This window comes from Myxine glutinosa, chromosome 7 (assembly GCF_964187855.1).
Source record: "Myxine glutinosa chromosome 7, kmMyxGlut1.1, whole genome shotgun sequence".
NCBI classification, from domain to species: domain Eukaryota; kingdom Metazoa; phylum Chordata; class Myxini; order Myxiniformes; family Myxinidae; genus Myxine; species Myxine glutinosa.
In genome coordinates this window covers 187708142-187733013 of record NC_136267.1, presented here as the reverse complement: position 1 = coordinate 187733013, position 24872 = coordinate 187708142, and the positions used below count along the sequence as shown (strand labels likewise).

The 24872-nt window shown below is 49.9% G+C and overlaps 1 protein-coding gene across 1 annotated transcript in view; it reads right to left on the bottom strand.

Annotated features, from left to right (window-relative positions):
- The window catches only part of LOC137430925 (disco-interacting protein 2 homolog C), a gene marked incomplete in the record, with an annotated part of 587612 nt that overhangs the window by 176676 nt on the left and 386064 nt on the right, over positions 1–24872 (bottom strand). The window contains 1 exon segment of the mRNA XM_078782629.1: positions 16100–16301. Within this exon segment, the coding sequence (XP_078638755.1) occupies positions 16100–16301 (202 nt within the window).

Here is a 24872-nt window from a genome sequence, read left to right as displayed (position 1 = left end):
CCTTATGCGGCCCACCTTCTCGGCGGGGGCTGTCAAGCATGGGGTGGCCCATCACATCCCCACCGTTGGGCCACCGGTCTACGCACGGGCACGCCGCCTCGAGCCGACGAAGCTGGCGGTAGCAAAAGCGGAGTTCGCTACCCTGGAGCGACTCGGCATCGTTCGGCGCTCGGAGAGTGCTTGGGCGTCGCCGCTGCACATCGTGCCGAAGCCCGGCGGGGGATGGCGACCATGCGGGGACTATCGCCGTCTCAATGACGCCACCACCCCCGACCGCTACCCCGTCCCCCACATTCAGGACTTTTCCGCCCGTTTGGCGGGCATGTCCTTCTTCTCGAAGGTGGACCTCATACGCGGTTACCATCAGGTCCCCGTCAGGCCGGAGGACGTCCCGAAGACGGCGGTCATCACGCCGTTCGGACTCTTCGAATTCCTGCGGATGCCCTTCGGTCTGAAGAATGCGGCTCAGGCGTTCCAGCGGCTGATGGACAGCGTCCTGCGCGACTTGGATTTTGTATACGTCTACCTGGACGATATCCTCGTCGCCAGCGCGTCCCGCGAAGAGCACCCACACCACCTCCGCACGCTCTTTGAACGCCTGGGCCAGCATGGCCTGATTGTGAACCCCGCAAAGTGCCGGTTCGGCGTCGCCGAACTCGATTTTCTGGAGCACCGCATCACCAGGCACGGAGCCGTCCCCCTGCCGGCCAAGGTGGAGGCGGTGAAGGGGTTTCCGCGCCTCCGCACGATCAGGGGGCTGCAGGAGTTCCTGGGCATGGTGAACTTTTACCATCGGTTTTTTGTGTGTCGATACTGTAACATTGTAATTTTCAACCCATGTGTGACAGTAGTAAATAAAGTCGTATAGAAACCATCTTTGGAACATTTCATTTTTTCACAATAAGGAACAATTTTAGCAACAAGCACCTGAAAAAAGTCCAATTTTATTTTTTGGTGTACATTTGAGGACCACCCTAATATATACACACATATATATATATATATATATATATATATATATATATATATATATATATATATATATATATATATATATATATATACTGTATATATATACATACACATATATATATATATATATATATATATATATATATATATATATATATATACATATATATATATATATATATATATATATATATGTATATATATATATATATCCTGTATATATATATATACTGTATATATACTGTATATATATACATATATATATATACATATATACATATATACATATACTGTATATATATATATATATATATATATATATATATATATATATATATATATATACATGTATATACATATATATATACACATACATATATATACATGGGTGAAACTGCGCGATTAAAAAAAAAAAAAAGGAAAACGACTCCTTTCTAGGTGGGGTGCAGGGGCATGCTCAGAAAAGTTTGAAAAATTGATGTCAATATGTGCATTTTGAGGGTGATCTTCGGCATTTTGGGGGCGATGTTGGCCGTTTTGGGGATGAAACATGGTGATGTTTCTCCAGTGTAAACCAGAGCTATTCACTGCCCGATTAGGTTTTCTGCTCATTTACTTACTTGGTGGATACCATAACTTATTGGATCACGAGCATACTTTATTTATTTTTCTGCCCGTTTTCATGTCTGTCTATCTTTAGGCTCAGGATTCTCCATTTTCGTCGTTCTGTGCTTCCTCATAATAATATGTTATTCTGCAAGAAAACGTTTGGTGTGGTGACTGGTTATTGCAGATTTAGCACCATTTCAGTGAGAAACCATTCCAACATGGCTTTAATGGCAAGTCCACAAGGAAGGTTAAACTGGTGATGTTCGCTAAAAAGAGACCGGTGGAATTAATTATTAATTCTAACGACCCCCTTCTGCACAAAAGTTCCTTGTTGGTCTCATATCCATGTGGTAACAAACTTCACCCCAATCAACAGACATCATCAGGTTTTGTGTGCAGCAGAATTGTGTGTTTACTCCATGCAATGTAAAGATGGCACTTTTAGGCTCCGGGCCAGGTATGGTCCATCTGCACCCCCCCCCACAACTCTCCGACCCTGGGTTTTTCTGAACCATTGGGGTGTCCTGGGGTGGAAATCAACTGGTAACAGTAAATAAACTTGGACTCACTACCCATTTGGTACCTATATTGGATGGTACCCTCAAAACAGCATATTTTTAAATCCGCGTTGCGCCATATTCGACACACGTGTTCTTTTGGTATTTGTGCCTGCTAATATTAACTCAGAATAAAAAGTTATATACCAAAAGAAAGCTGTTCATCTACTGATCATCATAGAATATTGACACATTACTTATAATGGTACCTTAATGGTCATAACTAGTGCTGAATAGCAGTACCCCACTTTAACGTAACATAATTCGGTATCGACCGTACTATTTCATCTTACACACATAATATGAACACATTACACCTGATATGCTTACATATATATTTTATTGGCTTTCTCCTGTATATCAGCTTTAATTTGATACCAGATACATCCCCATAGCTTCAATTCTCTTTTTTATACAGCGTGTCAAAGATACTACCGGTATGGGGTGATATTGTAGGCGATGCTGCATTTGTCAATTTACAAATGCTGCCACGTATATCATGTACATATATGTTGGACACATGACAAAATCTATGTATTGTTAATATGTGTTACTTAATATATTGTTGTATTGATGTATCACTGTAGTTTATTGCAGGAATTTTGACGAAAATGGCATGCAGATCCTTCCATGTTTGTATCCTGCGTAAATTGAGATCATCAGATTGTACAATTATGTTATTTAAGTGTCTCTTACAGCGACAGAACGAGTCAATTAGTTAAGTTAAACACCTTTTTTTACATAGTTAAGTATGCAATATAAGATATTTTTTATAATTAAGATGCAATTTATAATAATTATTCAGCTTGGTACTTACCAATATTTTGATGTGTTTTGCAGGTGAAGTAACAACGCTAATATGGAACATCCGGCGCGAGCGAAACGTACACGTGAGAGTGAACAACCACCCATTGTGTGCATAACTCATGTAAAGGGACTGAGCTATGGAGAGTTGCACTTGTTATCTGGACTCAAAAATTCTGAGAAGAAATTGGCCAAGCTGCAGGAGGTCAAAGAAAGACGCCTTGCACAACCCCCACAGTCTCCGCATATGATGAAGGACACATGTGATTTGGTCCCTGAATCTCTGGCCGAACACCATGGTTTCCACTGGGAGTGTTACAAGCGTTTCACGATGAACTTAGACAGACTGAACCCTCCTACTGCAGGTACATCTGAAACAACTGGTGCCACAACTCAGCGGATGGCCCGTACTAGTTCTGGTGACAAGATCATATTTAAGCCAGACTGTATCTTCTGTTCTTCGGAAAGTCGTAAAAAAGTGAAAGTGCATGGCAGTTGGACTACCCAGGGGATGAGCCAGTTCGAGTATGAAGGCTGGAAGCCGGTACTGGAGATGGCTGAAATGAAGCAAGATGAAACGCTCTTAATGAGGATCCGAGGCCATGATCTTTTTGCCTCTGAGGCAAAGTTCCACAAAACTTGCCGTATGAAATATATGCAAAAGCCAGAGAAATGGCGCAGTACTGACGAAGAGGCACAGCACCATCAAGGAGAATTAGAAGAAGCCCACAGACAGGCATTCGATGTGGTATGTGATGCCATTGAAAGGGATGTGTTAATGGCCAAGAAGATAATGAAACTATCCGACCTGAGGCAAATGTATGTCATTAACCTGCAAACCAGCAAATATGCGAATCCTGACTACCGAGCCAGCAAACTAAAACTGAAGCTTGAAAACCACGAGCCTTTCAGGGAGAGACTATCATTCTGTGATCTGGGAAAGTCCTACATAATATTCAGCACTGCAATTGACGTCCAGACAGCAGTGAAACAAGCCTTCAAATTGGGATCAAGAGATATGATTGAGAGTGCAGGTAGCCATTTACGACTGTCAATTCTGGATGATTTCTCGAATGCCCCAGAACTGAAATGGCCACCAAGTCCTTCTGATCTCCAACAAATGGACGATGTTATACCAGATTCACTCAAGAAGCTGCTATGCTACATCATAACTGGAACAACATCAGCAAGGTCACAACGAAGCCAGCGATTAGTTCAATCAATCGGCCAAGATATCTGTCGCGCTGCCACCAAAGGCTCTTGGAAGCTTCCAAAACACATCATCATGTGCACGTCCCTGAGACATCTATACAGAAGTGAAAAGCTCATAACCCTTCTTAATAGAATGGGACACTGTGAGAGTTATTCATTTTCACTTGAATTGGAGACTGCACTGGCCGAATCAGTGATGAAGTCATCGACACAACTCTCCAACCAAATCATCAGGTCACCACGAGAGCCGTCTGTCTTCCACTCGGAGTTTGACAATTTCGACTCATTGGTGAATGATCTGACAGGAAAAGGTTCTGTTCATACAGCACACGGGATCATGATGCAAGAAGTCAGTGATGATCATGCCGCATCTGGTCCAGCAAGGCCAACTCAAGTTAGGACCAAACGGCGTTCTCTGCAGTTGACGGAAGCAACCATATTACCTGACTGCTATGTGACCAAAAGACAAAGCCCGAAACTTCAAGTAAAACAGCTTCAATATCCAGGATCTGTAGGAGAAAGAGGAACATCGACCAAACTCCAGACTCTATGGATCATGATCCGTCTCAAGGCAGAAACACAACAACAAGTTCCTGGTTGGACCGGTTTCATCTCAGAGACAGGTGAAATACCAAAGAAGCTCACAACGACAGACTACTATCCCGTCATCAATCAACCAATTACCGAGTACAAAACTGTCCAGGAATGCTTGCGTGCTGCTGAAGAGGCCACCAGAGAAGTTGGCCAGCCTTATGTCATTACCACATTCGATTTGGGGGTATGCATGAAGGCATTCCCCCTAGTATGGAACTCCCCCGACAAGTACGAAAGTCACATCATTCTAATAGGCACCTTCCACCTTGTTTGTGCTTACATGAAAATGATGGGTAAGAAGATGGCTGGGTCTGGTCTGTCAGATATCCTCCTGGAAGCAGGATTGATCGGTAGTGGATCTATCACAGGTGTGATGTCGGGAAAGAATTATGACAGAGCGTTACACTGTCATAAACTTATGCTGGAATGCTTGGAGAGGCTTCTCTTGGCGGAATACCTCAACGAAACTGATTAATAAACAAGTTTTTCTTGTTTAATATGTTAATAAGATGGCAGTATGATTATGATATTCGATTATGAATGACATTTATAAGTGTAATAGGCAGTTCTTTTGAATATAGACAAAGACTGTTACCGAGATTATATGATTCATGGTTCCCGCGAAACAGGTAGTATCTTTGACACGCTGTATAAAAAAGAGAATTGAAGCTATGGGGATGTATCTGGTATCAAATTAAAGCTGATATACAGGAGAAAGCCAATAAAATATATATGTAAGCATATCAGGTGTAATGTGTTCATATTATGTGTGTAAGATGAAATAGTACGGTCGATACCGAATTATGTTACGTTAAAGTGGGGTACTGCTATTCAGCACTAGTTATGACCATTAAGGTACCATTATAAGTAATGTGTCAATATTCTATGATGATCAGTAGATGAACAGCTTTCTTTTGGTATATAACTTTTTATTCTGAGTTAATATTAGCAGGCACAAATACCAAAAGAACACGTGTGTCGAATATGGCGCAACGCGGATTTAAAAATATGCTGTTTTGAGGGTACCATCCAATATAGGTACCAAATGGGTAGTGAGTCCAAGTTTATTTACTGTTACCAGTTGATTTCCACCCCAGGACACCCCAATGGTTCAGAAAAACCCAGGGTCGGAGAGTTGTGGGGGGGGGTGCAGATGGACCATACCTGGCCCGGAGCCTATTTGGTATTTTCTGTGAAGTTCAACTTCATAGGAGGGAACGGCGATGCGAAACTCTAACAATGGACACCATTTCCGTATTTACCGACGTATGACTTATCAGGTATATAGCAATCACAACATATAATAATATAGTGACGTATTACTCGTATGACATATAAATAAATAAATAAATATATATATATATTGGGGCGGGCACAAGGGACAATAATTCCGCGCACCAGTGGGTGGCACGAGCGTCCAGGCGGGGAACTGAAATGCATGCCCCACCTTTCGGCCGATCGGCCACGCCCGGGGGCAAGGCGTGGCCTCGGGAGATATATGCGGGCTCGAAGGTCGAGCCCGCCCAGTGCTGAAGTGCGACCTCTGAATAAAGACTTGTTGTATCAACGCGTTGTGGCCTACCTCTCTGGCAATCGAGTCGTGTGTGCACAGCACCACACTGGTGACCCCGATTGGTTCAGCCGTTGCTGACCCCCGAACGCGCCATGGCTACCAACGCCGTCGCAATCAAACTCCCGGAGTTTTGGGAAGCGCAAGCCGACGTTTGGTTTGTGTAAGCCGAAGCTCAATTCCAACTCAATTCCAAAGCATCACGGCGGACGAGACCCGGTACTACCACGTGGTCGCCGCCCTCGGGCCCGGCACGGCCGCCCGCGTCGTGTCCATCCTTCGGCACCCGCCGGGCGACCACAAGTACGAGGCGCTCAAACGTCTCCTCCTCGCCAAGTTCGGGCTCACAGAGATCGAACGTGCCGACCGCCTCCTGGACCTTCCCGCCCTCGGCGACACACGACCATCCGTCCGGATGGATTTCATGCTGTCTCTGCTTGGAGACCAGCGCCCGGATTTCTTGTTCCGTGCACTTTTCCTCCGCCAGCTACCGATACAGGTGCGCCTCGCGCTGGCCGGTTCCAACATCACGGAACCCCGCGCCCTGGCCGGAGAGGCCGACAAGTTTTTCGCGGCCTGCGACACGCGGTCGGTTTACGGTGCTGCCGTAGTGGATCCCGGTGCAGAGGCTACAGCGCCCCCCGGCTTCCCTCGTGGCCGCTGCTGCGCCCCACCCACTACCGCTGCCGCCACCACCACCGCCGCCGGCACGGCCGCCGCGGCCGCCACCGCCGCAAACCTGGTGCTACTACCATGCCAGGTTCGGCCGCAAGGCTAAAAGGTGCCGCCCGCCGTGTTATTTTGACGGGTCGGGAAACGACCGTGCCGGCGCTCACTTGCGGCCCTGAGCGTCGGCCATTCCGGCAGCCTCCTGTTCATCACGGACACCTTGTCCGGGCGCCGTTTTCTTTGCGACACGGGAGCGCAGGTAAGCGCCCTCCCTGCCTCCGTGTCCGACAAGCAAGCTGCGGGCCGGGGCCCCGCTTTGTTTGCCGCCAACGGTACACCCATCCGCACATTCGGGAAGCGTTGCCTCTCACTGCGGTTCGGAGGGCAGTGCTTTCAATGGTCGTTCGTCACCGCCAGCGTGCCAATGGCCCTGCTCGGCGCGGACTTCCGATGTGCGCATGGGCTGTTGATCGTCGTTAAGCGCAGACGTCTTGTCCAGGCCGAAACCTTCAGCTCGCTCGCTTGTTCGCTGAGCGGCTCGTTGAGCAGCTTGCCAAGCGGCTTGCTGAAAGGTTCCGTCCTGGCGAGGTTAGTCTGCGCGCTTCCGGCAGCGGACGAGTTATCCGCCTCCTCGCCAGTTTCCCGGCCCTCACGCGGCCCACCTTCTCAGCGGTGGCCGTCAAACACGGGGTGGAGCACCATATCCCCACAGTTGGGCCGCCGGTCTACGCCCGGGCACGCCGACTCGACCCCACGAAGCTCGCCGTGGCGAAAGCGGAGTTCGCCACGCTGGAGCGGCTGGGGATTGTGCAGCGCTTGGGCTTCTCCTCTGCACATTGTGCCGAAGCCCGGCGGAGGATGGCGGCCGTGCGGTGACTACCGCCGGCTCAATGATGCCACCACCCCCGACCGCTACCCGGTCCCGCATATCCAGGACTTTTCCGCCCGGTTGGCAAACACGACCGTGTTCTCCAAGGTGGACCTCATCCGGGGCTACCACCAGGTCCCCGTCCAACCGGACGATGTCCCAAAGACGGCCGTCATCACCCCTTTCGGCCTCTTTGAGTTCCTGCGAATGCCTTTTGGGTTGAAGAATGCGGCCCAGGCGTTCCAACGGCTCATGGACAGCATCTTGCGCGACTTACCTTTCATCTATGTCTACCTGGACGACATCCTAGTCGCGAGTGCGTCCCGGGAGGAGCACCTGCTCCACCTCCACACGCTTTTCGAATGCCTGGGCCAGCATGGCCTGATCATCAACCCCGCAAAGTGCCGTTTCGGCGTCGCCGCCATCAGCTTATTGGGGCACCACATCACCAGGCACAGGGCCGTCCCTTTACCGGCCAAGGTGGAGGGGTCAGGGATTTCCCGCGCCCCCGCACGATCAAGGGGCTCCAGGAGTTCCTGGGCATGGTAAATTTTTACCACCGCTTCGTGCCCCACGTCGCCCAGCTCCTCCGCCCCCTGCACGAGGCCCTCCGGGGCAAGCCGGGCAAAGGTGACATCGCCTGGTCGGAGCCGATGGCCGCGGCGTTTACGGGCGCAAAGCTGGCCCTGGCCAACGCCACCATGCTGGCGCACCCGGCGCCCAATGCACTGATCGCCCTCACCACCGACGAGTCGGACTACGCGGTGGGCGCGGTGCACGAGCAGTGGGTGCATGGTGCTTGGCAGCCGCTGGCGTTTTTTAGCCGGCAGCTTCGCCCGCACGAACGCCGCCATAGCACCTTCGATCGCGAGCTGCTCGGGCTCCACCTGGCGGTCCGACACTTCCGCCATCTGCTCGAAGGCCGCCCGTTCACGGCTTTCGTCGACCACAAGCCCCTTGTGTTCGCGATGGCCAAGGTCGCCGAGCCATGGTCGGCACGGCAGCAGCGTCACCTCTCTGCCGTGTCCGAGTACACGACGGACATCCGTCACGTCGCGGGTAAAGACAACCCGGTGGCGGATTGTCTTTCCCGGTCCGTTGCGCACCCGGTCCACCTCGGGATCGACTATGCCCGGATGGCGGAGGACCAGACCGCCGACCCCGGCGTCCAGGCATCGCGGACCGCCGTCATGGGCCTCCGCGTCACCGAGGTGCCATTCAACGTCGCGGGCGCGGCCCTCCTGTGCGACGTCTCCCTCGGCCGGCATCGCCCCATCGTGCCCGCTGGCTGGCAGCGCCCGGTTTTTGACGCCATCCACGGCCTGTCCCACACGGGCACGAAGGCCTCCCAGAAGCTCGTCGTGGCGAAGTTCGTCTGGCATGGCCTCAGGAAGGACGTCCGTGACTGGGCCAGGACGTGCATCGCGTGCCAGCGCGCAAAGGTCCACCGCCACACCCAGGCCCCGTTGGCCCCGTTTACTGTGCCCGAGCGTCGGTTCGACCACGTCCACGTCGACTTGGTGGGACGTCTGCCTCCTTCGCGGGGGTTCACCCACCTCCTCACCATGGTGGACCGCACCACACGGTGGCCGGAGGCCGTGCCATTGGCGGCGACGTCTGCGGCGGATGTGGCGCAAGCCTTCATCGCCACTTGGATTGCCCGAATCGGCACCCCCTCGGACATCTCGTCCGACTGTGGCCCCCAGTTCACCTCGGAGCTCTGGGGCGCAAGGGCTCGGCATCAAACTGCACCGCACCACGGCCTACCACCCCCAGGCCAACGGTCTGTGCGAGCGCTTTCATCGCTCGATGAAGGCCGCGCTCCGGGCCAGCCTCCGCGACGGCAGCTGGGCCGACAGGCTCCCCTGGGTCCTGCTGGGCCTCAGGACGGCGCCCAAGGATGACCTGCGCGCGTCCTCGGCGGAGGTGGTCTTCGGGCAACCACTGTGGGTACCGGGCGAATTTATCCCCGACTCCACGGCTCCTTGGTCCGCGGCGCAACAGCGCCCCACCCTGCAGGAGACCGCCCGGAGGTTCGCTCCGGTGCCGACGGCACACCACGGTTGCCCGTCCTCCCACGTCGCCCCGGAGCTTCGCACGGCGGAGTACGTCTTCGTCCAGCATGACGGACCCGCCCTTTTAAGCGCGCCGGCGGTCGTTGAGCTAGATAAGGAAAAAGAAATTAGAATTGAAATTGGGGTTGAAGAGACGGCAGAGTTAGAAATTGAATCGCCAGAGAAGGAAATGGAATGGACCCAAAGTTTGTGTTCACATCATGATGTCGTGCTGCCTAACCCCAATGAGAGTTTACAGGTGTTGGTGGGAAAGCCGGAGAAGAAGACCCCGAAGGTGAGGAGGAGGGTGTATGGTGCGAAAATGTTTGGCGCAAAAAGATTTTTCACGCGCTTGGGATCGCGACGTAACCCGGGCGCTCGTGGAAGGTCCATGGTGCGATGTGTGAGGGTGAATGGCACGGCTTGGCGCGCGTGTGCGAACGGCACCGAAGCGCGAGTGTATAACGGAGTGTATGTGGGAAGCGTGTGTTGAAGAGGAGTGTGAAACAGAGTGTGAGATGGCCGAAGAGTGTGCGGGAATGCACACCGGAGCGTGTGGTAGAGAGTGTTCAGGAGTGCACACCACAGAGCGTGATTGGGTGTGTACCGGGAGAGTGCACACCCTTCGTTGTTACTGAGGGTGTAACAAGAGAGTGTGCGCGAAGGCCAAGTGTGTAACGGAGTGCGCGAGTAGTATGAGTGCGCCAGGATGTGTGTGAGGGTGTGTGGTGATTGAGTGTGCGAACGGCGTGAGTGCACCTGAGTGGTGTGCACCTGAGTGTGTAAGAAAAGAGAATGCACGAGAGCGTGCAGTAACCGAATGCAGGGAGTGTATGGGAGCGCTGGAGCGCCTCGGTGTGCGAGTAAGGAGCGGGTCGCGTGTGGGTGTGAGAATGCGGCTCAAGCATCGACCCAGACCGGGGGGTTAGGGTTAGCGCGTAGTGCGACGGATAGCCGACGCGAGCCCTCGGTGCACGGAGTGCGTTGTGTGCTGCGGGGACCGGCGGGGATCGTTGCCGCGGCGGTCTCACAAGGAGCAGCATGCACGATTCGTGCCGGGCCCTGCCCTGTATGGTCGGTGCCGCGCCTTGGCGGGAAAGGCGATCGGCACGGTTCTAAGGGGGATAGGAGAGGTCGGAGCTTTTCCCCATGGCGGCCGCGGTGCTCCGACCGTGGGCGGCTGGGGCCATCGTGCCGGGGACCGAAAGGCTCCGCGCAGGGATGGCGCCTGGAACCTTGGCCCAACAAAACCTCCTCCCTTGAATCGAAAATGCCGGACGGACCCAACCAACAGGAGACCAACCACCGCATGCATTGCTCGGCTTTGCGAAGCCGAGCTGTGACGACAATGTATTTCCGCATCGAGAGGCTCGAGTGGAGTGGACAGTTAGCCACAGTGTTGGCGAATGGTAGCTCTACCATTCATTTGGGGCACATGAGCAATAGATTATGGGGTGGCAGTGTAAACTAGCCGAGGGCGGGCTAGGATATTGTTAGGGATTTAGAAATGACAGTCGGAGACACAAGATTTAAGTAGCGACATGGTACAGGTAGAGAGGACGTAGACGTAGAGAGATTAGAAGGATGATAATGACGAGGGAGTGCTTAGTGTAAGGGAAGACAGGAAAGCACGAGTATTAGGGGAAAAGCAGCAAGTTAGATGATGCTGTGTGAATGAGAATCACTGTGTGTGGATGAGCTTGAGATTGAGGCGCAAATGAGGAATTGGTTGGGGATAACCAGAGGTGGTGTATGAGTAGTGTCTTGAGGACATATGGAGTTGTGTTGGTGTGAATTGACTTGCATGGTGTGCAAGTGGGGAACAGGTGTGTAAGCACAGAGGTGTGCAAGAGAACTTGGTGTGTGTGAGAATATTTGGTGTGGAATGCTTGGTGGGAGATAGGTGTGGAATGCATGGTGCGAAGGAGTGAATGGGGGGAGATGGACCCCTTCATGAATACCCGGGGTGGGTAGTTTAAAGTCAGGTAGAGGGCTTCGGTAAATTGTTTGGATATTGACACCTGTGGTGCGGGAGGTGGCAAGTAGTGCTTTGCTTGGGTGCATGAGTCAGTGACATGGCTGGGCGTGTGGCTTAATTGGTGCGTATGGTTATTGGAGCACTCCGTCACTGGTAGTTTGTCGGCCAGTGAGGCCGCAGGTAGGCTCTGGGAGCCAGTCAGAGTAGTCGTGAGTTGTTCAGTGGGGCCCGAGGATCCAAGGGAAGGACCCGGGTAGCCCAATGCCAAGGAGGGCATCAGAGGGGTGAGAGAGCCAGGAGGGGCCTTCCCCGATTTAGGGTAGTCGCAAGGAGCAAGGTAAGCTCGGGTGGCGACTTCAGTGGCGGAGGTGCGCAGGTAGTTGGACCTGCTAGTGGAGCCAGACGACCCAGCCCTGTAATTGTGCAAAGGCACAGTAAGAAAAATTGGGGAGTGAGACACAAATTCAGAGGGCACCACAGGGTGGGTCAATAGGAATTGGTTTTTAGAACCACATAGTTTAAAGATGCCAATTGAATTGGCAGGGCAAGACCCCGGGTAGTGTAACCAAGTTAATGTTATTAGAGGATAGTTAGGATGAGAAATCTCTTCGCACCATCTACATCCACTCACCAAGGAGACGGAACTCCACACCAGGTTTTGTGAACGATTTGAGTGGGTGAGACGGATCTCGACGTGATGAGACATTGTGTGCAATTCCATCTCTTCCTTCTTGGGAGGGATTGGACGACGAATTCGGCTTAGAGGGGGATATGGGAGACAGGACGTAGTGGCGGATTGGTAAATTGTAAATACAGGGAAGGGCAAGGGTAGTGTAGGCTGACATGGGGGGGGTGACGTACGGTAGGGACGACCTTTCTCACTTCGCTCTCCGTACGCACTTCGCCTTGCATTGCCTTATTGATGTGTACCCTTGTGACCTTGCCCCTCGCTCATCTGTCTTTTCCCCCCTTTGTCTCCCACATGAGGACCTGTGCGCCACGGGGCGCCGAGGGCTGCGTGCGTGTCGGCCATTGTGCGCCCGAACCTCTCGCAACCACAGCTGTCTGCATCGATGCACCACATTATGGACCACATGTCTGTGGCTGAGCACCACTTATGGACCCCATGGGTTGGGGCATGGCCCCTCTGCTGGAACCGGCCATGAAGGCCCGAGATCTTGCTGGCGGACCTTGGCCACAGGGCACCGATGCCCCACAGGTGAACCACACTAGTCGGCCCTGTGGGCCATAAATAAATGAAATGGACACGTTGGGTGCATTTTTTATTGCAAATAGGCCGCCAGCAAAGAAGATGACAACAACAAGATAGTAATAGCCAGCAGAGGGAGCCGAAGAGCAAGAGACCACCAGCAGGGTTAGGGGTTGTTGGTTTATTTTTATTATTGAACAATGGTGACTGTGCACCGATTGGTGCTTGAGGGTGTGTTGGTGCGTTTTGGGTGCTTTCATGGTGCATTGATGCAGAGCAGACTGTCTCTCCCCCCCAAAAGAACAATCACAGGTCCTGGGTTAGCCCAAAAGAACAATCACAGGTCCTGGGTTAGCTTTGTAAATAAAGTCCCCCTTAGAGGGGGATATGGGAGACAGGACGTAGTGGCGGATTGGTAAATTGTAAATACAGGGAAGGGCAAGGGTAGTGTAGGCTGACATGGGGGGGGGGGGGGGGGGGGTATGAACGGTTAGGGACGAGCTTGCTCTGCTCGCTCTCCCGCGCCCCTCATGTTTCATTGCCTTGTTTTGATGTGTACCCTTGCGTCCTTTCCTTTGCTAACTGTGCTTTGTCTTCCTCCCCACCCAAGGACCCATTTTGGAGGGGAGTGTGCAGGAACACTGAACTGTGCAGCTGCACCTGGCCACACATGTGCGGCACCCCCTGCTGCATTTTGCTGCACCACAATACACCTTATGGACCACACGTTCTGTGGCCTTGCCTTTTTGCTGAGCAGTCATTTGCTGCAAACTTACCTTGCACCTGCGGACCACTGGTTTTAAGTGGCGTCGATGTCACGCAGTCGGACCACATGAGATTGGTGTATTCTGGTGTGCCAGGAAAGAAGACCTTTAAGTTTTTTTTTTATTGCACACCGAAGATGAAGCAGGAAGCAATAAGATGCAGCCAAGCAGCAAATGTGGCATTTAAGTATGACATTTGAAATGTGAACTTTTTGTGAAATGTGTATTGGTGCATTGGTGCATTGCTGTGTTTTCTCCCCTCCAACTTTCTTTCCCAAAATGAACAGGTCCTGGGTTATAGAAATGTAAATAATAAGGTTTAGTGTTGTAAATAAGATGCTACCCACCGGCTTTATGTGTAGTTTCGAAACAATTCCGCAATTCGGTTAGCTATGGGTGTGAGTCTGTTAGTTAGTTACACAACGCAGTAGGTGGGACATATCTAGTGTTGTAAAACTGTCATATACAGGGAGTTAGATTAAATGTTAGAGGGGAACCACATCTAAGTGTCACACGTAATTTAAAGAGTAGTCCCGAACCTTTCTCAAAATCGGTCATTCTCACTTGTGTGGGTTCGACTCGGGGACGAGTCTGGCAAGGGAGGGGGGCAGTGCTGCGGTTTTGAGATTGGCACATTGAAGGCATTAAAGGTTTGCCCCCCATAGTTAGTCACACAAGCAACATAAAGGCCCATTTGTAGTATAGTTATGTCTTAGTATGTTTAAGAATAGGCCATTTCCCCTCTTAGTGCCTGCATTGTGTAAAGACAGGAGAATAGGCCCCATTCATTTGCGTCCACCCTCCAATTCTACCTCTATGGGCGTAATTGATCCCGCGCCCCATTCGGCTGATCACTAGTCGAGTAACACGAGGTAGGCCTGAAAAGGAGGGACGCGGGGTCGGGGTGAGCGGTGTGGGGGAGACGGTAAGAGCCACCAGCCAATCAGGGCTCTAGTGGCATGGCGTGAGAGGGCGTGGTAAAGCGCGTCTGGTGAGTTCAAGAAGGTTCGCGGGGCGTGCCTATATAAGTCGAGCGTTAAAGGACTTATGAGCAGGACTTACTTGCATCACTAGCGCGGGAGGACTTGAAGGACTTGAACGGCGGTGGCGAAAGGATTAGGACTCGCAAGTGGAGAGCGTTGCAAAGGACTTGTTGGGAATACGCGCGTTGTTTGAGGAATTGCGCAGAGAGAGAGAAGAAGAGGCGTTGAACTGTACGAAGTACGCGGGCACAGCCAGGCGCGCCGCTAACGCATATTGCGCTTTTCACCCACGCGCGTAAGCGCAGCCATAGCCGCAAGTGAATAACCGCCAGCCGCGTCAAAGTCCGCTCCCTACCAATTCGCCCCGTGATAACTCGCTCCGTTCAGACGGCACGCGGAGAGCTCCTGCCTTCACCTACTTCCATCTCCAAGGGACGTGCCGGAGACCGGAGAGAGAGCTGCACGGAAGCCATCCCTGGACGCGCTGGTGAACATCGCCCTGCCATCTGCAATCCCCGTGTGAGTGTGTGTGTGAGACGGGCCCGTGTCCTTGGGTATTAAGTAAGACTGTATAAGGCTGCTCTGTGTCCCCTTTTCTTCTACCATTGTATAGTGTAAATAAATTATGTTCTTCCTTCCAATTCGATCGTCTTTGTGATTTCGCCATTGATTAAGCGTGGTACGGATAAGAACCGCTTGAATCGGGTTCTACCATCTAAACGGCGCGGATCGCGTGTACGCAACCGCTCGGCGTATCAACACACGTGGTTCGTGCGAGACTTGTCTCTTCGCTTCAGGGCAGTGCGAGTATTTAGGTAATAGCGAATTTGGTCCTGATACCCTATTTCGCGCTGTCCGAAAGGGTCGTCATAGGTCTCGGGTCGCGCCTGGTCAGTCAGAGACAAGGGGACTAATCCCCCCTTGGTAAGGGGAGAAGGCTGGCGGCAGATCCGCAATATATATCTATATATATATATATATATATATATATATATATATATATATATATATATATATATATATATATATATATTATATACACAACAACAACAACAACAACAACAACAACAACAACAACAGGCATTTTAAGGCCATTTTATGGATGGATTCACGATTTAAGATTTAATGGATAGATATATGTATATATATATCCATTCAAACTTCAATAGTGTACAACAATCATCACTATTCCAAGAAGTTTGATAAAGGATCCGTTTACAGGAGTTTGAGTGAGAAGGTAGGAAAATAATTATACCTGGCTGTTTCTGCCGAGGTTTAGGAAGGTTGTTCACACAAGCGTGGGGGCACATAAGAATATTGCATGGATGCAGCGAGCCTTCAAGAAATCGCTGCCTTGTGTCTGACAGATATACACCCCCCAGAGGACATTTGGGCAGTGTGTTGGCAGGAACGAGAGCAAGGCAGTAGACACCCACTTGATGAATTGAGTCAATTGCCTGGAGGAAAAAGGTACAACAGAATCATACAAGCAATGAAATATGCTGACAGGATATTACAGAGGTAGCACAATTAATGTTCTAATGTCTCGTCCGGGTTTGGTTTTCAGCTGGACTATATAGTGCCTGATTGGAGCTTCCCATCCCAACCGAAAACCGGCCAAAACTAGTTGCGTACCATGAAGAAGGCCCCGTTGTGCAACATGCCCTTAGCATAGTTACCTGTGAGCTATACCTCCGTCTCGGTGTGTACCTTGCTCCACTCACCACAATTTTAACAACTATGAAGTACTACCAATTTATAAGAGAGACAGATGCAAGTACGCAGCACAGGACAAAGTATGGAGATTGAGCAACAACTTGCACAGAAGACACTACCACAAGTGGTGCTGGAACCACCAGCCACTGCACGGACAAGGGTGAACGATGCTGTTCCCGTCATTCCAACGTTGAAAGATCCGAATAAGATTGCGGTTTGGCAGAAGGGGGCCGCAGCACACACAGCAAAAAAGGACATCCTCACTGAGCGGGATGCAAAGGCAAGCATGGCCGTCGAGACCGCCGACTGTTCAGTCGGTGCCCCTGTTGCTCCAAAGGAACTGGCACAGCAAACAGCAGCAAGTGAAACCGCCGCAGTTGAAATCTGCATACCTTATATCTTGATTGATGGCTTGGGTTTTGCGGGTCTCGTGTACTATACTGCGTACAGCAAGGAAGGATAGAACAAACCGAAGGTGCAGAGCGAGGTTGCTACCACCGTGCTGACTGTCATTCCGACTTTCTCTTCAAGTGGAGCTAAGCAATTGAATATACCAGACCCCTTCTATACATGCTGATTTCTGAGACTTTTGGAACACAGCCCACCTTGTTGCATAGCAAGCATGATGAATCCAATCAATGGAAAATGCTGGCCGATGCAGCCCACCATTCCACAGTCATTAGCGGTCTGGCGATGGGATATTCCGCCTTGGCAAAAACATCTTCAAGGGGGCCACCCCAAAACTCCATTTTACAGGCAATGACATCGGTATGGTAATTCTCAATGTCGGTGTTGCCTTGGCCACAAGAGAATGCTCATCAAGCAGGGAATCCTCCCGGCTGACAAATTGTAGTCACATTGCTCCTGCTGTACTTACAGGATCAGCTTCGACAGCTATGTTAGCACCTATTGGGATGATGGTTGGTGGTGCTGTAGTGAATGCTTTGGCCTTCACGGGGCCCAGCTTCGGGTTCTCGAAGTTCAACTCTGCTCCGAAGGTGGCCGGAGGCATTATATTTTTGGGTTGTCCGTCCGTACGGGCTAAACCTCGTTTTTCTCAGCAACCACACGTCCGATTGAAGCGAAAACTTTCAGGGTAGGAGCGACACCCATGCACAATGTGTTTATGACATAGAATTTATGTGGAATTTTATGGTATACCAGCGATACATGTTTTAATCGAAAGCCTTATCATAAAATCAGAAATTTCATGGGCATAATCAATGACCCATTTGCAGTGAAATATTAAATTTATGACATCATACATCACATGGTTTGGCAGCCATATTGAATTTAACCTAAAACCTTAAAAAACCATGTTCTCCAAACCACCAAAACTATCGACTCGAAAAGCTTGTCATTGACTAGGCATGGCGATTAAAAGATGATCAAGAAAACGTCATCAGTCACATGGTTTGGCAGACATATTGGATTGAAGGACAATATTAAATAATTATATCTCAGAAACTGTTTACCCGATTGATGCGAAACTTTACAAATGTCATCTAACACCATTGCTGCATATAGTTTAAAAATGATGAAAAAGGAAATGAAAATGAATGATGAAAATGATGTCACGTGGTTTGGCAGTCATCTTGGATAGAAAAACAAACCTGACCTGATCAACACGAAACTTCACAAAAGTGATCCCCTACTCAAACATATGAATTGTACATTTTTGATGTCATAAGTCACATAGTTTGGCAACCATATTAGCTTGAAAGCCAAAAAAATTTCAAATCCCTTCTCCAAAACCGCTTCACTGATCGATGTGAAACCTGTCCTGTGGTAAAAATGTGATACTTGAGAACAGCTGATTGGATTTAAATCAAACTTCTTTGTTTTTAGGACAGTGAGCGAGGGCATCTACCCATTGTCACGGGCAGGGACTACGCGGAGGCATATTGGTGACACAGTCACAATGCTCTAGTTTTATCATTATATTCGCAATCTCATCTGTAATATTGACTATTTTTCAATGTAAGAAGTAAAGATTCTCCGACGTTGCATGCATGAACACGTGATGTCTGGCATTTTGCTTTTTCCTGCAATCAAATTTCAGGAATTATTTTCACCGAATTGTGAACAAAGTCGGGTAACTTTCATACAACAACAACAACATGCATTTTAAAGGCCATTTTCCCTACTAGAGCGGGGGTTAGCCTTGCGGTCCCCATGACAATCTTCTCCATTTTGCCCTATTTTCTGCGTCTCTCCTTGTTAACCCCCTTGCCCGCATTTCTTCTTCCACCATCTTTAGCCAAGTCTTTCTCAGTGTTCCCCGTCCTCTACTTCCTTCTACATTCATTTCCATCACTCTTCTCAACCAGACACTTTCGTCCTTCCTCAACACATGACCAAACCATCTCAACCTGTTCCTCTTCACAGCATCAATCACAGGCTCTATTCCTATCATCTTTCGCAATTCATCATTTGTCTTCCTCTCTCTCAACGATACTCCGCACATCCGTCGAACCATTCGCATTTCCACCCTTTCCAACCATCGTTGCTGCTCTACGTTCATTACCCATGTCTCGCTCCCATAAATCATAACACTTCTCACACATGCAGCATACACCTTTCCCTTCAGCTTCAACGACACTCCCCTCATCATCAGCACGCCACTCAGTTCCCGAAACTTCTTCCATGCACATCTCACTCTAGCAACCGTTGCCGAGTCTGATCCACCTTCTCCATTCAGCATGTCTCCTAGGTAGCAAAATGTTTTCACACCTTCCAGCTTCATGAAGTCTCCAAGATCCAACTCAACATTTCCTCCATCTGCAGCTCCCTCTGTGCACACCTTACATTTGAATGTAGCTGCCACACTGGTTAATGACCCTCTCAGACCACTACATTTTTGATGAACCCACTCAGCGCACATTGTACATTGAATGGAGTTCACTCCGACACCCTTCCTACACACAGCACAGGGCCACTTCCCAGTTCTTTCCACCTCACCACATGCTTTACCACTTGCCATCACCTTCGTCTTTCCGATATTCACCTTCAGACCTTTTGTCTCCATACATTCCTTCCACTTGTTCATCTTTTCCTTCAGTCCATCCATACTTTCCGCAATCAACACCAGATCATCTGCATACAACTCCCACGGTAAACCCTCCTTTACGTTCTGAGCCAGCACCTCCATCACAGCTACAAATAGTAGTGGACTTAGTACCGACCCCTGATGCACTCCCACGTTCACCTAAAACTCACCACTGTTCCCGTCCTTCGTCCTTACAGCTGTGCGTGCTCTTTTGTACATTGCCATCACTACTCTGATCAACCATTCCTCCACTCCTAACTTCCTCAATGCCCATGTCAATACTTTGCGTGGAACCCTATCGAATGCTTTCTCCAGATCAACAAACCCATGAAACAACTTCTTCCTCTTCTCCATGTACTTCTCCTGCAACTGCCTCACAATAAAGAGCACGTCTGTCGTTCCTCTTCCAGCATAAATCCAAACTGCATTTCGTCGATCTTCACTTTCTTCCTTATCCTCCTCTCCAACACCCTTTCCAATGCCTTCATTCCATGCTCCAATAACTTTATCGCTCGGTACGAGCCACACTCCAGAGGGTCACCTTTCCACTTGTATAGAGGGACGAGGGTACTCAGTTCCCAATCCACTGGAATGCGGCCTTCTTTCACCACCAGATTACAGATTACAGTTAAGTTAAGTCTGTTCACAAATTGTATTTTGTCGAAACTGTATTTATCTTTCGGTGTGTGAAGTTATTGTGTGCAACTTTGGTTGTTTCTCGGTGTTTATCTTTCATAAATTGATCGTCTGTTTGCCGTGTCGCGAGCAAGGCCTTGTACAGTGTGCACTGTACAACCTTGAGGCTTTGTTTTTCTCTCAGTGGTCCGTCGTTTGTGATCCAATAACTTTCGTTCTCTGTATTCCCAGACTTTTCACCCATAGCCTACTTCCTTGTGTAAATCTCAACTCAAAAAAAAAAAAAAAAAAAAAAAAAAAAAAAATTCCCTTCTCTGTTCTCATTCGTTTATTCATTCTTATTCGTTCGTTCGTTCTTCGACCACGTGTTTCTCCCCCATTTCCCCAGATAGTTTTCACTCATTAACCTTCAATGTTTACACTTTCCCCTCAAGTTATGTATTCCGTCATATTTTATAACACCTTTTTCTTCTTCTTCTTTAAAAGGCTGCTTTCGACTTGCTCACCAAATCAATTCATCCCAAAAAAAATATCCATCTCCTATAGTGCCTTTTTTCTACATTCCCTAAACTCTCCTGCACTCCATCCTCCATCCAGCGTCCTCAAACGTATTTTTAACTCGAAGGTCACAAGAAACTCATTTTGCAATAAATGTTCGTTTCCCATAAATCGTACACTTTCAAAAATCCAATCTCACCCCTCCCCTCCAAATCTTCCCCATAACCCCTCCCCTCCAAATCTTCCCCATCACCCCTCCCCTCCAAATCTTCCCCATCACCCATCCCTTTCAAATCTCCCCCCTTGCCCCCTCCCTCCTAAACTACCCCCTCACCCCTCCCCGCCAAGACGCCCCCTCGCCCCTCCCCTCCTAGACTCCTGCCTCACCCCTCCCCTCCAAATCTCCCCCATATCCGATCCCTTTCAAATCCCTCCCATTGTCCCTTCCCTCCCAAACTCCCCCCACACCCCTCCCCTTCAAATCTCCCCACCCTCATTGCTTCTCAATTTCCCCCCTCTCACTCCCCCTCCTCAAAGCGTCCTCCCCGCTTCTTCCCCCTTCAAACTCTCACCTCCATCTCCCCCAACCTTCTGCCTCGCTCTTCCCCCTCCTCAAATAACACCTCATTGTGGCTCACCCAATCACCATCAAACCTTTTGTCCGCCCCATCCTTCCCTTTCTCCGAGCTATTCTGAAATCTCTGACACACCTTCAACAGCTCTCCCTACCTCTTCCACCTCTTCCACATCTTACCCTACCCCTCCTCCCCCCTGTTCGGTATCTGATGCTCCCCCTTCCTCTTCATTAACGGTATGGACCTCAAACATCCGGGGCCTTCGTTCAAACTTAACTGATCTCTCCATACAGGTTGCTTCTGTCAAACCAGACGTGATCTGCTTAACAGAAACTTTCCTCCTTTATGATGTCTCTGATTCCATAGTATCTCTCCCGGGCTACTCCCTCCTCCGGTATGATAGACCTGAGCCTCGTCCTGGAGGCGGGGTTGCTATCTTTATCAAAAACTCTCTTCCTCACTCGCCCTGCACTGCACTCTCTCCACCTCACCCCCAGGAATACCTCTGGCTACGGCTTCCCCTTCGCTCCCACCTCTTGTTCATATTTGTGTTGTACCGTCCACCAAACAGTGATGACTCCATCTACATCTCGCTGTCTGATGATATGGACCAACTTCTATCTACTCATCCCAACTCTCTCTTCCTCATATGTGGTGATTTCAACTGTCATCATGCCAGTTGGCTGGGTGTGGGTACCTCTCTCACCAGCCATGGCTCCTCAGCAAAGGACTTCTGCGACTCACTGGGACTGACACAATCTGTCAATTTCCCGACCCGGATCTCAGTCAACGGAACATCTTCTCTTCTGGACTTGGTTATGACTAACTTCCCTGAAAATGTCTGCTGCTCTTCTTCTGCTCCGATCGGATCATCTGATCATGTCCTTGTTAAAGTGGACATCTCTCTGACCATCCTCAGGGAGCCTGCTCAGCGTCGACGAGTCTGGCATTTCACTCAGGCCAACTGGCACGGTCTTCAAGCAGCCATCAATCATCTGGACTGGTCTCCCATCTCTACCACCTCTGACATCAACTCATCCTGGGAATTCTTCCAAAGTAAATTGCTCTCTCTCATGCACAGATTTATCCCATCTCGTCTTCAGTTGTCATACCCATCCTCCCGTCCATGGTACACGGAATCTTGTGGTGAGGCTGTTGCCCAGAAACAACTTGCCTTCGTCTCCTGGAAAGCAAATCCAACGGAAGGAAATCTCATTTCCTTTCACAAAGCCCGAAACAAGTGTGTGTCCACCCTCAGGAGAGCCAGGAAACAATATCTCTCCGTTCTCAACACCGAACTCTCTTATCTGTCTCCCTCTTCCAAATCCTGGTGGCGTCTGGTCAAATCCGTTTCTGGTGTTTGTTCCCCCTCCATCCCCTCCCTTACCTCAAACGGCTACACAGCTGACTCCGCACGTGAAAAAGCTGAATGCCTCAACTCTGTGTTTGCCTCTAAATCTTGTGTCCCAAACCCATCCCTCTCTGTACCCACCATACCCAGTCGTACCCTGCTGCTCCTGGACTCCGTGTCCTTTCCTCCTGACAAGGTGGAAAAGTTTCTGTCAACCCTCGACTCTGATTCTGCAACTGGACCCGACGGCATCAGCCCACGGGTCCTAAAATCCTGCTCTGCTGCTCTATCTCACCCTCTCTCTGTTCTCTTCACCCTCTCTTTTGCTCAAGGTCAACTGCCATCTGCTTGGAAATCAGCCAACATCACCGCTTTGCACAAAAAAGGTGCAAAAACAGATCCTAGCAACTACAGACCAATCAGCCTTCTCCCAATTATCAGCAAAGTCATGGAATCCATCATTGCTTCTGATATGAAATCTTTCCTCTTCTCCAATGGCTTGATCTCTGATCATCAATTTGGTTTCAGACCAGGTCACTCTACTCTGGACATGCTGCTTCTGCTGTCTCAACAATGGATGGAGGTCCTCAATGCCAAACAGGAAATTAGAGCTGTCTCCCTCGACATATCACGTGCCTTCGACACGGTCTGGCACCCCGCTCTGCTCACCAAACTCTCCTCCTTTGGTATCCATGGAAATCTCCACGCATGGCTGGCGGACTTCCTCTCTAGTCGTCGTCAACGTGTGGCCCTGAATGGGTTTCTCTCATCTCCTCTTCCTGTTCAGGCTGGAGTTCCCCAAGGCAGTGTTCTGGGCCCCGTGCTTTTTCTGGTCTTCATCAATGATCTCTCTGACTCTCTCGAAAATCCTCTCTATCTCTTTGCTGATGACTCCACTCTCTGCCGCTCCATTCCTCTTCCCTCAGATCGGCAGTCTGCTGCCTCCTCACTCTCTGAAGACCTGGACAAAATCACAGACTGGTCAAACAAGTGGAACATGTCTTTCAATCCTGACAAATCTCACACTCTTACTATGTCTCTCCGAAAAGATCGACTGGACAACCCTCCCATCTACTTTCTCAACAATCCTCTCCAAGAAGTTCTGTCGCTCAAGATTTTGGGTCTCACTATCTGCCATGATCTTTCTTGGGAAAACCACATTTCCAAGCTGGCCTCCAAAGCCAGTCGCCGACTGGGCATCCTCCGTCGTGCGAAGTCCTTCCTCGGCACACCTGAGCTCCTCACCACATACAAGGCTTTCATCCGCAGCTCAATGGAATGCTGTTCTCCCCTATGGGCCGGTGCTCCTGCCTCACACCTAGCTCGGCTTCACGCTGTTGAAACCAAAGCTTTCAGAATTATTGGAATCTCCCGCGATGAAGCTATCTCTGAGGGCCTTTCACTCACTCACCGCAGGCAGGTAGGTGGTCTTTCTGTCTTCTACCGACTCCTCTCCGGCCTTGCACCCCCAGCTCTCTCTGTGCTCTGTCCCCCAAATATTCCTACAGGTCGCACAAGATCTGCCAGCAACCCTCTGATGGTTAAACTGCCGAAATCTCGGCTCTCCGCTCACCTTCACTCTTTCATTCCTCTTTTCTCCCGCCTCTGGAACAAACTCCCTCACTCCCTTCAATCCCACTCCTCCCTCCAGGTCTTTAAAACAGCTGTTCACCACCATCTCTTATCTTCCCCCATCCAAAACCTTGATCTTTTCTACCCCCGCTAATTCACCCCAGATCCACCTTGTTTGAAATTCCAACTTCTTTCCTGGAAGTCCTGGCAGTGTCCATATGTTTTATACCTCTCCCACTGCCCCCTTCCCACACCCCCCCCCCCCCAAAGCCCTCGCCCTCTCTCAGATCTCTCGATGTCTCCATGTCTCTCGGTCCCTGCTCTCAAATGTTGTGTTTGTGTCCTTCCCCCTCTCTCCCCATCTTGTCTACCACTCCCTATGTTATATGTTTTATGTGTCGGTTTGTCTTTCTGTGTGATTAATGTTCGCTCTTTCACGAGCCTCGATCTTGTATACAAAAAAAAAAAAAAAAAAAAAAAATCTGTCATTCTCTTCACACCCCAACTTCCTGCTGCCTTCAACATATCTCCCACAACTCCCGTCGGCCCTCCCGCTTTTCTACCCTTCGTTGCTTTTATCGCTTCCTCAACTTCCTTCTCAGTTATCTTCTCTGCCGGTCCTAAAACTGGG